The sequence below is a fragment of the Euprymna scolopes genome, chromosome 2 (genome assembly GCF_053919585.1).
Source record: "Euprymna scolopes isolate OS-2025 chromosome 2, ASM5391958v1, whole genome shotgun sequence".
In the NCBI taxonomy this organism is placed as follows: domain Eukaryota; kingdom Metazoa; phylum Mollusca; class Cephalopoda; order Sepiida; family Sepiolidae; genus Euprymna; species Euprymna scolopes.
The window spans coordinates 11,945,262-11,959,664 of NC_136483.1; the positions used below are offsets into that span (position 1 = coordinate 11,945,262).

The following is a 14,403-nucleotide window of genomic DNA, read 5'->3' on the forward strand; positions in this document are numbered from 1 at the left end:
GGATACAGTTGAATGTTCTTGTATTACTGTAGTTGAAGCTGTGGTGGATGAGGACTTGATCCTCTGTGTAGTCCCAGGTGTGGCTTTTATATAGCAGAGCCTTGATCGCTGCTGGTGGATAAACTAAAAATAAGTTCTCATAATACTTGAAGTTGGATGTCAGTAAATATATGAGACCTGATGAAATGCTTCCTTAATATTGAAATACTTGTCAACAAATGGAAGCTTTGTTAATTCGACAGTTAAATTGTTCAAGAAATTTGCATTTTACTCCATCTTGACGTCCATCATCAGGCAGTGTCTGAGGCATCCTTCAGGTCCACCTTGGAGCATACCTCACTTAGGATGTGTGCGATAGTCTGCACATCGGCAGCGAGCGTCCTGTACATAGCCCCACTTGTTCAGGTTGTCCCATGTTTTGGCAACCTTTGTTTGGGTCTGGTTGACTGTTACCCACTTTTTCGGGGACGTTCAGAGCCTGTTTTTTTTTTTTTACCCCAAACAAGGCAAATTGCCACTTTGGTGTAGGGGGCTACTATCAGGGGCAACAACTACTGGGGTACTATGTAGGGATTTGGGCAGCAAGATGTCGATTCACGTTGCACTTGAACTTCTGCATGTCAGTACTGTTGGGGAAGCAGGGACCTGGAATGGAATTCCAGAGTCTAGCGGTTCTGGGGAAGAAACTGCTGGATTAGAAAGATCTTTTACATCTAGGGATCTCTACAGTGTGGGGGTGGGATTTAGCAGCCTGTTGGGTTTGTCGAGGGTGCTCACGTCGTGGGGGTGCAAGTGATTGCAGTTCGTCAGAGCATTCACCACTAAAATACTTGTAGAAAAGGCAGAGAGATGCAACATTTCGTCGATGGGACAGAGGCTGAAGCTTAGATGCCAGTTCAGGGCCTATCAGGTTTGCGACTCTTTTGAACCTTGTCAAGGAGCGAGAGACTAGTAGCAGATGCACCAGCCCAGATGTGACAGCAATACTCCATACATGGGCGAATGGTGGCCTTATAGAGGTACAGGATACTTTCAGGTGTTAGTAGTTTTCTAGCACGGTAGAGAGAACCCACCTTTCTTGCAGCAGCCCTGGCAATGCCTTCAATGTAATTGTTCCAACTCATGTTTCCTGTGAACGTTAGGCTAAGGAGTTTGAAAGATGTACTCTCAGATAAAGAGTCGTTAGCCATTGCTATAGGTGGTAGAGAGGGTTTCTTGTAATTATTGAATGAAACTAGTTTAGTCTTGGCAGCATTGAACGCGACCAACCACTTTTGTCGCCATTCCACCACAGATTGGAGGTCTTCCTCTAGTGTTTCTTTAGAAATGTGTTCATTCAGAAGAGCCTTGTTGTTAGCTAACTGACTCATTCCACTATCGCAGGGGGAAGGATGCTGGTGTTGTTCATCCGAGGCCTTTAACAGTGGCAAAGCTCTTGCGGGATGGAATTCACTGTGATTACTGCTTGTCACGCTTGGCTTCACTATCACCTCTTGACAAATCTGCAGCGAACTGATTCCGAACATTCCGTAGAAAAATGGCAGGTTAATTTAATTGTCCTGCTTTGATTGCAATACAACTCCTACATCAAAATAGGTTTAAGAGATTTCGAAAGTTGACTAACATTTTCTGTATAAATTCTGTGTAATAATTAGAAGTCAAGTCTTAAATGTTATAAATTATTAAATTGAAATCAATGTGGGGTACTTGTGCATTTTATGAACCGGAAGTTTATATTGGTGTGCATTACAAACCAAATTTCTCATAAGTGTCTGATATGACTGAACTGGAAACTGGTCATGTTATTGATCAGGCAATCAGAAAACGATAACAGATGCGGTTAGCAATTATAGAGCAAAGAAGACTTTTGATAAATTGGAAAAAAAAAAACTCAAGTTCTTTAATTTTGATAAATCATAACAATGGAGCAGATGACAATGAATTTAAAATAGATAAAATATTACAAATGCTGGAGCCTATACCTCTAATCCTAAAACAAAATCCTAACCCTAACTGCCAACCCTAACTCTAACCAAAAAAACAAAACCCTACCCTCACCTAAAAAAAAAATAAATAAAATAACTGGTGCATAAACTGTAATAGTACCTTAGTTTTTAATCACACACAAAAAAAATGTTTCTATTTATTTACAAATATTTTATTTATAATTAGTATCCGATAATTGTTTTTTTCTGTTTCCTAACATTTTGTGTAATTTGATCGGCACTTGGCATATCCCAGCAGTTGACGCCAGGTGCCAACCAAGCCCCAGCAAACATTTACGAGAAATCCGGTTCGTAATATGCATCAGGATTAACTTGAAAAGTACTGATATTATAAATGAATGATGGGATAGTGTAGATATTATATTTTTAGATATTATATTTTTAGATATTAGCAAGCCATTTGATATGACCGTATTTGATATAAAACTTCAGAATTCTTGAGATGAGGATTGATAGTTTGGATTATTTTGATTATTCAGATTCATCTTTAATATTATTTTCACAACGTTTTGGCTAATACAACCTCTGATCTTCTTCAGGTGTATCTTGTTGAAGTTGAAGATCTGCATAGAACTTTGAACATATCCTTTATTTAATCCACAGGGTAACTTACTCTCATTCTTTCGGATATGGCTGGGTAGAAGTCTTAAGTAATTTGTAATTAGAAGACTGTCACTAGAACTGATTATTGCTTAGCATTTTATGTGTTCCTGACTGAAAATGCACCAAATATTAATTTTGTTTTATTAAGCCCTTTCATTTATCTATCTCTTTAATTTTTTTTATTCTTTAATTTCATCATATTAAAGAATAAATTTTTTTTTTTTTTATATAATATAATCGTTTTGGAACGACCCATATATATATATATATATATATATATAGGTCGTTCCAAAAGTAAAGCTGCCTATTTTTTAAACTCAAAAAGTTGAAGAGCTACAAGTGGTACCATTAAAACAAATGACCTTTTATATTCCAGAATTTATTTTTCTACATAGTCGTCACCATTCTCAATGCATTTTTATCAGAAATTCAATGAAGCATTTCTGCATCTGACGTATGTCCATGATAGGAGTTACTTTCTTAGTCTTACATTGTCAATATCTGCAACAGAAAGATGAAGCTTTCAGGTCATGAATGCATAAGTTCAGCCATTATAACAAAACAATTTGCAATCCCCTTTAATCCATTCGGGTGGAATAAAAAATAGAAGGCATTACTTTTGAAACAACCCTCGTGTATGTGTGTGTGTATATATATATATATATATATATATATATATATATAGTTTTGGAGCATTTGAAATTATATAAAAATAAAAAATATTTAAAATTTATTGTTAAAAAAAAAATTATTTTTCCAGTGAGTCAATTAACCTCCTGTAATCGCTGAATCCTTTTGCTTTCACAAATTCACAATAATCTTAATGTTATTTCAGGGATCATCAGTTGTTTACCATTAAACATTGTTTCAAGGATTTAAAAACAAAGCCATATGTTAAATCATGGCTTTTCAGCAGTATTAAACACAAGAGCAAGAATTTTCTGGATATTAGATCTAGTTTTTTGTTCCAGAGTAAATAAGCTAACCTAGTTACGTTATCAAAAAAAAAAAAATGTCATACACCCTTGTTGCCAAAAAAGAAAATATTTGTAATTTACAATCCATTATACTACTTAACACCCCTTTAATTATTCCTATTTTAGTTTTAAAAAATCTGTATAAAAATTAAAAATATAAATGTATACACAAGATTTTTTACTTTAGTTTAGATACATTATACAGTACTAATGTAGTTTTGGATTTCCTCTGTTCATTTAATTTGATATGATTTAGAAGCATATATATATATATATATATATATATAGTGTTTTTTTTTTTTTTAATATTTAAATTTCATTCGGGGGGGGGGGGAATATAATTTTTTATTTGAACAAAGAATAAAATTCAGAGTACTTTCCTTAACCCATGGATTTCCGATCTTCAGGTCATCTTCTTGGAGGAAAAGTCATTAGCAAAATATTAGAATATTAGATCTGATTTGAAATAATTTTGCTGTTCAGCATATACAAAGAAAATATATTAAAGATTAAATCTTTTTAAGGAACACAGATAAAAAAATAAAGGTTGAAACAAAGAAAGGATATGAAATTATGGTATCCAAGTATAGTGGTAATCCTTGAATAGTGGGATGATGTTAGAATCCAAGTTAGTTGTTTTGTAAGACTTGATACCACAGGATTCAATAATCTGTGTTCCTATTCACCTCCGAATTCTGATATATATATATTAATACATGCAAGATTTTTTCACTATGGTAAAAAAAATTTTGCAAAGTAAACTATAAAAGTTTACTCCAGTGAGAGATCAGAATATTCAAAGATTGAAATTGAATATATTAAAAAACAAAAACAAAAGGAATGCAATTTTGAAGATGATTTGGATGATAACTTCAAATCATATCTTTCATGTTGTATGAAGGACAAATGGATAAGCAGTTTTTGTTATATCAAGACAATCAAACTTTGTATTAAGGTTCTAATAATATCTCATATAAAGCATTAAATCCAATGTTTGGACCAGAAAATGGCCCAAATGAGATTCATTCGCATGCAAAGAAGAGTTAAACTAACAAAATGTACATAAATAAGATTAGAAAAATTAGGATTAACTACTTTCCTACTTTAATGTGAGATGACTTAATTAAAACTTTTCAATTATTCAGACTACTGTTCTCATCTTGAATGTTATTCACACGGCATTTTGGTCAATATAACTTCTAACCCTAAGGTATATCTTGTTGAACTCTGGGAATGTTTCTGTCGAACTCAGGAATCTGTATGAAATTTTGAATGGAATCCTACATTTAATGCACAAATAATTAATAGAATTTCTAATTGTAATGAAAATTAAAAAATATATATTTTTTACTCGATTTGGATGCTTATTGTGTCAGATTTCAAAAACTATATTACCTAATAAAATTCTGTACAGCATCTCATTAAAAAATAAATTGTGGATTTTTAAACTTTGTTTTACAAAATAAAAATTAAAAAAACAAACAAATTTAACCCAAAGAAACAGAATGAAATCAAGGTAAATTTTAGTTGCATTCTGTAAGATGTTTGTCAGTCTGTCGTGCTCAAGTTTAAAATAGTATTCCTATTGGTCTGTCATGTTTAAGTTTAAGACAGTAATTTCGATTTTTTATTTCAGTGGGAACTGAAAGAATTACAAGTGCTTATTCAAGATGTAAAATGTGGTCTGATGAAGTGCAAGACACTTGAAACGCACCAACTTCAACAGGTCTTCGATTCACTTCTGCGCTGTGCAAAACCAGAACGAACGACTATTTTGGAATTGTCTTCCCTTCACACGCTCCTCATGGTAAGTGTTTGAGAAATGGAATGACCCTTTCTTTGTTCTTTTTTTATTCTGATCATTCTGTCATTCTTGCTTCTTCCTTGTAACACCGAATGGTTAAGGGGAGAGGGTTATACATTTTTCTGCTATAAACAATTATTGATGTTTATTTTATCCGTTTATTTATTAGATGGTTCTATGACCTATTGTGTCACAGCCATGATCACAATTTTTATTTTATTTAAACATTCATAAACTGTGACCCATCTTTTATTCTTCTTACTTCACATAAATGTCTCTTTATTTCTATATCATCATCATCATCATCATCATATAAACTGAATTGAACATTGATCAATATTACATTAATCTGAAATCATCTTTAATAATATTTCCATTATTATGATCATTATTTTTATTATTGTTATTTTTTTATTTTTATTGTAACTATTATTATTATTTTATTTTTATTGTTACTATTTTAAATATTATTTTTTGTTTTTATTATTCTCATTGTTATTTTTATTTTCATTATTATTTTTATTATTATTACTGTTTTTATTATTTTTATTTTATTATTTTCATTATAGTCATTATTATTTTTATTTTATCATTATCTTTCTTATCATTATTTTATCTATATAGTGGGTGGTAAGAATGTGCGAAAGAAAACATGTGCGATTGCTAAATCAAGTTTTGTATTTCAGCATGACCAGCTAAGTATAATCCTTGTAAGTCACCTGCTTAGCTAGGGTTTAGAGTTACATCAACGCAATGGTAGTGTGATTTTAAAGAATCATAATTGATTTTGTTAAAAACTGAAGAATTCAAAAACATCCGGAAATAATTGATTGAGATTGTCGGACTGACTTCCTCATCTTGGTTGTTACAGTCACAACGTTTTGGCCGTTTTGCCCTCCGGCCTTCATCAGGTGTTTTGTAACGAACTGGGGAACCGTTTGTTAGGAGTCTCGAACCCAACCCTTTATTATTATTACGGGGGTACCGTGTTCGGACTCCAGCTAGGCTCTGGGACATAGTTGCTGATTCTCTGTTTTGAATGTTACTTTTTCACTGCCTTCGTTCAGGATTGAACTCAGCACCTTTGGGTAACTGTAAACTTTGATACAACGTCTAGGACCACTCGGCCATATGTCACTGGGACAATTCTTAATTGGTTTTTGTTAATGTTAAACTTATGTTGTTATTCAAGGTTTTCTCTCTCTATCAGAGGTGTCCAAATTGCATTCAGCTCTATGCTTGGTTTTCTTAGTAGGTTGTTATGTCCGAGCATGTGAGCTGTTTCTTTAAGTTTTCTCACTTTCCAGTGGGTCTCTCTGTTTATTATTTTTACTTCATCCCATAGGGGGCGATGGTCCCCCCTCTCCATCCATATATGGTTGGCTATACCCGATTTTTCCGTCTCCTCTTTAGTTACCGCTTTTCGGTGTTCTTCCACCCTTACTTTAAGTATCACCCTTGTAAACCTTTCTGCAACTGCATGGGATGGAGTATATGAGAAAACCAAGCATAGAGTTGAATGCAATTTGGACACCTCTGATAGAGAGAGAAAACCTTGAATAACAATATAGGTTTAACATTAACAAAAACCAACTAAGAATTGTCCCAGTGACATATGGCCGAGTGGTCCTAGACGTTGTATCAAAGTTTACAGTTACCCAGTTCGATCCTGAACGAAGGCAGTGAAAAAGTAACATTCAAAACAGAGAATCAGCAACTATGTCCCAGAGCCTAGCTGGAGTCTGAACACGGTACCCCTGTAATAATAATAAAGGGTTGGGTTCGAGACTCCTAACAAATGGTTCCCCAGTTTGTTACAAAACACCTGATGAAGGCCGGAGGGGAAAAAGGCCGAAACGTTGTGACTATAACAACCAAGATGAGGAAGTCAGTCCGACAATCTCAATCAATGAAAACACCTCATCTCAAAAATACAGACAATTACTATCCGGAAATAACTTGCTTGAAAAGAAAAAAAAAACGCATGTATCAAAGAGTTCAGTCTTTTAATGATTTCTTCTTTCTTGCTATTCCAGTGTGCCAAAGAGGATGATTTAGTGGATGAAGAAGAAGTTCGACAACTCCTGCAACAAGGCAATGAGGCAGAGACGGAATATTTCTTTGTAGAATGCGGATACGATGCAGATAGTGAATTCTCACTTTCTGAAGATCTCAGAGGTAAAAACAAACAACAGATTTGTATTATTTGGACTACTGTTCTCATCTTGAGTTTTATTTTCACGTTTTGGTTGACATAACCTCCAACCTTCGTCAGGTGCATCTTGTCAAACTCTTCAATCTGCACAGAATTTTAAACAGAATCTTTTATTTCATCCATGCATTCAAGAAGAACCACAGATTATAAATAATAGATAAAAAGAAAACAATATAAAAAAACAAAACAATATATACATATATTGTAATCTGTAGTATGATTCTAATTCCAAAAACAAGAATAGGTTTAAAGCTCCCAAAATTCATACTAAAATTTTCTGCAAGGACCTGAAGCATAGTGGATAAAGTTCTAAGTAAAATTCCTTTTAGAGGTTTAGGGTTTCATTCTCCATGCAAACAACTCAAAGTACAATTGCAAATTGGATAGAATTTCTACCCTGTCGTGGCTGATGGAATGAGAGCATGCTACCCCCCATGGATTAAATAAAGGATTTTGTTTGAAATTCCATGAAGATTCACGGGTCTGAGAGAAGGATTTCCAAGTTTGGCAAGGTACACATGAAGAAGGTTGGAGGTTACATCAACTGAAACGTTGTAAGAATATGAAATGAGAGTATAAGTCTGATTAATCATAATTAAATGGCAACTTTAGCTTATCAATCTGATTGAAATTTTTAAAATTTCAGTATGATTCAGACTTTAAGGTGCTCTAAAGTCACTTCCTCTAAAGATAACTTAATTTCTGGTGAAAGCTTATTCGAATTGGACAAATAAATTTCCTTTCCTTTCTGACATCACACATTATGGCAAGATTAGTTGATTTATATTAATAGTTAAAATCGATAATTGAATAAATAAATCGATAATTGAATAAATGCTTTGGACATTACTTTGTTGCACTTGTATTTCTCACATCGATCTTACTTTGATAATTACACATTAAATTTTTTTTTTTTTTTAACTTTTAAACTTTTAATCACATATTGAGATAAAAAATCCAATAGTCTCTATATTAATAAAGTAGCTGCAGAAATTCCTTCTGGACAAAAGTATCATAGTTTTGCAACAACAAATATCTCATATAAATTCAATATATTTAGGCTAATAGCGCCACTATCTTATGTAGCTTTCGAACACCATTTTAGACACATTCAGTCATGATAGTAAAATACTATGTTGCATCCTATGAGCAACACCATCGCAATCGCAACATCTGTTGAGGAAGGAGTCCCTATTTTTCTCTCTAAATATTTGATCTTACCACTGCCACCAGTTGTCACTAGGACAAATTCTACATGTTTAACAGATTCTGTGATTACATCGACCATAACTGGCTCATACATACATAGACCCAACATAATCTTTTAAATTTTCCTTCATTTCTACCTTGCCAAAGTCTGTCCATTCTAATTGGCTGAGCTCTCAAAATTCTCATACTCCGGAATCCAGGTTCTCATTTTATAAACGAATGGTTACTAAAACCAAAATATGGCATCACTAAGAGACATATTATTTCACCCAATATCAAGTTCATTTAATGCATAGGTCATTTCAGTCGTGTAAAATCAAAAAATACAAGTGAGAGAAAATCATCCAAAGAACATTCAATAGCCAGTTTACTTGCTTTCTTTTACAAAGTTTAAAACACACACTATCCACTATAAAGATCCCCTTCGTCATGCTAAAAACAGCAACAAAACACTAACATAGTTTCTTAACCATTGAACTTCTGTTCCTTTCATTTGTTTTTTTCTCATGCTTTCTTTTACATCCACTACAACGCTCTCCTTTATATTTCCTTTTTTATCGACACTTTTGTTTTGTGTTCATTTGTGTCTGAGTATGCGTGTATACGATGCAACTTGCTCTAATATTGGATTTCTAGCTGACGGACTGCTGTTCCCTTCATTTTTACGAGGTCCACCCTCCCAATAACCTTTGAACTTGAAAAAAAAAAAACGTATATCCAATATCTCTCTTTCTACCCCTCTCTAACACACGCCCACATATAGAAACCCATTCTTAACATGTGGAGGGAGGCTTTAAAGTTAACTATTCTGAACTTTTACCTAACAATTTAACAAACGAAAGATACCGTATAATTGACTTGTAAATCCTATTTAACAGAAATAGTATGGTTCATACTGCAGAAATACTGTGTGTGTGTTATCAACAGACAACTGCGTTGCCGTATCACAGCTCTTCAATGTGGCTAGAGGCAGCAAAGTGCATTGTATTACATTCACATATGTTATGGGGACTTATGCAGAATATGGACTGTTTTTTTTTTTAGATAGAATTTTTCGATTAAATTCAGTCCTTATGGCACGATTTGTTTTATAAATTATGTGAAAGAACAGATTAGTTACAAATCTATATATGTTTGTGTATATGTAAATACTATATATATGTTTGTGTATGTGTAAATTACATAATATATATATGTTTGTGTATGTGTAAATTACATAATATATATATGTTTGTGTATGTGTAAATAATATATATATATGTTTGTGTATGTGTAAATAATATATATATATATATATATGTTTGTGTATGTGTAAATAATATATATATATATGTTTGTGTATGTGTAAATAATATATATATATATATATATATGTTTGTGTATGTGTAAATAATATATATATATATATGTATGTGTAAATAATATATATATATGTTTATGTATGTGTAAATAATATATATATATGTGTTTGCGTATGTGTAAATAATATATATATATATGTTTGTGTATGTGTAAATAATATATATATATATATATGTTTGTGTATGTGTAAATAATATATATATATATATATGTTTGTGTATGTGTAAATAATATATATATATATATATGTTTGTGTATGTGTAAATAATATATATATATATATGTTTGTGTATGTGTAAATAATATATATATATATGTTTATGTATGTGTAAATAATATATATATATATATGTGTTTGTGTATGGGTAAATAATATATATATATATGTGTTTGTGTATGTGTAAATAATATATATATATGTGTTTGTGTATGTGTAAATAATATATATATATATATGTTTGTGTATGTGTAAATAATATATATATATATATATGTTTGTGTATGTGTAAATAATATATATATATATATGTTTGTGTATGTGTAAATAATATATATATATATATATGTTTGTGCATGTGTAAATAATATATATATATGTTTGTGTATGTGTAAATAATATATATATATGTTTGTGTATGTGTAAATAATATATATATATGTTTGTGTATGTGTAAATAATATATATATATATATGTTTGTGTATGTGTAAATAATATATATATATATATGTTTGTGTATGTGTAAATAATATATATATATGTTTGTGTATGTGTAAATAATATATATATATGTTTGTGTATGTGTAAATAATATATATATATGTTTGTGTATGTGTAAATAATATATATATATGTTTGTGTATGTGTAAATAATATATATATATGTTTGTGTATGTGTAAATAATATATATATATGTTTGTGTATGTGTAAATAATATATATATGTTTGTGTATGTGTAAATAATATATATATGTTTGTGTATGTGTAAATAATCTATATATATATGTTTGTGTATGTGTAAATAATCTATATATATATGTTTGTGTATGTGTAAATAATCTATATATATATGTTTGTGTATGTGTAAATAATCTATATATATATGTTTGTGTATGTGTAAATAATCTATATATATATGTTTGTGTATGTGTAAATAATCTATATATATGTTTGTGTATGTGTAAATAATCTATATATATATGTTTGTGTATGTGTAAATAATCTATATATATATGTTTGTGTATGTGTAAATAATATATATATATATGTTTGTGTATGTGTAAATAATATATATATATATGTTTGTGTATGTGTAAATAATCTATATATATATGTTTGTGTATGTGTAAATAATATATATATATATGTTTGTGTATGTGTAAATAATATATATATATATGTTTGTGTATGTGTAAATAATATATATATATATGTTTGTGTATGTGTAAATAATATATATATATATATATGTTTGTGTATGTGTAAATAATATATATATATATATGTTTGTGTATGTGTAAATAATATATATATATGTTTGTGTATGTGTAAATAATATATATATATATATGTTTGTGTATGTGTAAATAATATATATATATATATGTTTGTGTATGTGTAAATAATATATATATATATGTTTGTGTATGTGTAAATAATATATATATATATATATGTTTGTGTATGTGTAAATAATATATATATATATATATATGTTTGTGTATGTGTAAATAATCTATATATATATGTTTGTGTATGTGTAAATAATCTATATATATATGTTTGTGTATGTGTAAATAATCTATATATATATGTTTGTGTATGTGTAAATAATCTATATATATATGTTTGTGTATGTGTAAATAATCTATATATATATGTTTGTGTATGTGTAAATAATGTATATATATGTTTGTGTATGTGTAAATAATGTATATATATGTTTGTGTATGTGTAAATAATGTATATATATGTTTGTGTATGTGTAAATAATGTATATATATGTTTGTGTAGGTGTAAATAATGTATATATATGTTTGTGTAGGTGTAAATAATGTATATATATGTTTGTGTAGGTGTAAATAATATATATATATGTTTGTGTATGTGTAAATAATATATATATATGTTTGTGTATGTGTAAATAATATATATATATATTTGTGTATATGGTGTCTAAATAACATTATTATTTCAGCACTGTTCATCTGCGTACAACTGAATGCGATCTTAGGATAATATTTACCATATTATCCTATTCCTTCAGTTTAAAATAAACACTCTCTTTTGTTTACTTTTATGGCCCCGGGCAACGCCAGGTAACTCTCCTAGTACAAAATTAAGCAAAATTTTTTTATTTAAAAATAATTTTTTAGAAATCTATTTCTGTAGAAAACATACAACTAAAATTATGGATTTTGAAAGGCTTTTATTTGTAACTCTTAAACTGACTAGGAGAATCTCAAATTTAATTTTGTATCATGTAATTGTGATTTAAATCTCGTTAAGTAAAAAATGATTCATTATGTGTTTTCTATATCAGGAATAGAAAAAAGAATCTTCACACTCTTTTCAGGTTAATTTACTTCTGGAGTTCTACATTTGAAATCCTCTTCCTCTTTGCAACACATCATGGTCAAGGAAATCAGTGCATGCATCACACGTCCAATTTATTTCATTACGAAACTAAATTCCACCATTTTGTTTAATTTGTACACAAGTCAGCAAATTTATTCTTTTGTTAAATTGTAAATTAAAAGAAAGTCTCTAAAGAACCCCCGCCCATGCACAACTGCCAAGCAAACAAATCAGTGAGTACCTCCACCCCCTCACACTTTGTGTTACCAGATTAGGCTGTCTGAAAATGCACCAAATTTTGAAAACATTCATATTTTTCTTTTTTGTTTTCAAAACTTAATTATGTTCTGCTCTGATAGCTTCCACTTGCCTTATATATATATATATATATATATATATATATATATATATATATATATATATATGATGGCAGCAAATTCGTTCTCAAATATTGCCATTACTTGATATAGCATTAAAAAAAATAGAAACATGAAGACAGATCAGTGATGAATTGCACAAAATTGGCTTTTGAGCCCTGCCAAACTCTGGCATTCTTTGACACACGTGGTGCAGACATGAACACCACTAGCAGCACGTTCTTGATGGTCACTTCTATGAACATTCAAATGCCATTTCAAACCGCTTGCTGTTTTGCACATCCACCCGCAGTTGACACAAGTTAGATCTGGCAACACAAGACTGTTTTGTAACCCATTGCGCTGATGAGTACTCTGGTGGCTTATCAGCCCAGCTCTACTCAGACATAATCACCCGCATGTCTCGCACTCCAGACCAATTTGGTGCCTCAGCTCATCAACTGCTTCTTGCACAACCTTAAACTTGCCCACACCTCCCCACAAGGTCCTTCTCCACTCTCCAAAGCAAGACTCTCCCAGGTTTTCTCCTCCATCTCACATTTTTTCAAGGTGGACCTCAAATAATCCTTGAACCTCATTTTAGGCTTTCGAGCCAGACGTCTTCCCTCGGCAAGCTCGCCATAAAGGGAGCTGTTTGGGAAGTCGACTGTCTGACATCCTTACCACATTATCACTTCATCTCAGTCTCTCTCTCTTTCTCTTTCTCTCTCGCTCTCTCTCTCTCTCTCTCTCTCTCTTTATATATATATATATATATATATATATATATATATGCACACACAGGGTGAGTCACGGGAAACGGATGTTTTTAAGGAAAACTAAACTCTGCAAATATTTAATGACTACCTTCCTCACTCCCTATCCCTTACTCAAGGAGAGCAAGGAGCATTCTAAAAACATGCTTTTCCCGTGACTCACTCTGTACTAGCAGGGAGACTTGACATTGCCTGGGATTGGATGATGATCATCCTAATAACTTTTTACAAATGTTTTTTTAACTCCAACATTAATCATTCCCAATAAGCTTTTACAAATATTTTTTTTTTTATATTTATATTATAAAGATTTTTTTTTTTTATATTTATATTATAAAGATTTAGCGTTTTGGTTAAAAAGAAAAAAGTAATTCTGATCTTTCCCACTCAATTTGATTTGAAAAGTTACGATAATAATCGGACATAGTCACAACTTTCTTATTTTAAATTTAAATACGACAGATGAAATTATTAAAAGAAAAAAATTATTTAATCCAAAATATTTTCTTTCCCTCCAG

The 14,403-nt window shown here is 30.7% G+C and overlaps 1 protein-coding gene across 3 annotated transcripts in view; it reads left to right on the forward strand.

Annotated features, from left to right (window-relative positions):
• The window catches only part of LOC145288529 (lysosomal-trafficking regulator-like), a 402,321-nt gene that overhangs the window by 208,655 nt on the left and 179,263 nt on the right, over positions 1-14,403 (forward strand). For all 3 annotated transcript variants that reach the window (XM_080136335.1, XM_080136336.1, XM_080136337.1), the window contains exons 6-7: positions 5,223-5,393; positions 7,427-7,568. In XM_080136335.1, coding sequence (XP_079992461.1) covers positions 5,223-5,393; positions 7,427-7,568 — 313 coding nt within the window. The remainder of the gene's footprint in view (positions 1-5,222; positions 5,394-7,426; positions 7,569-14,403) is intronic.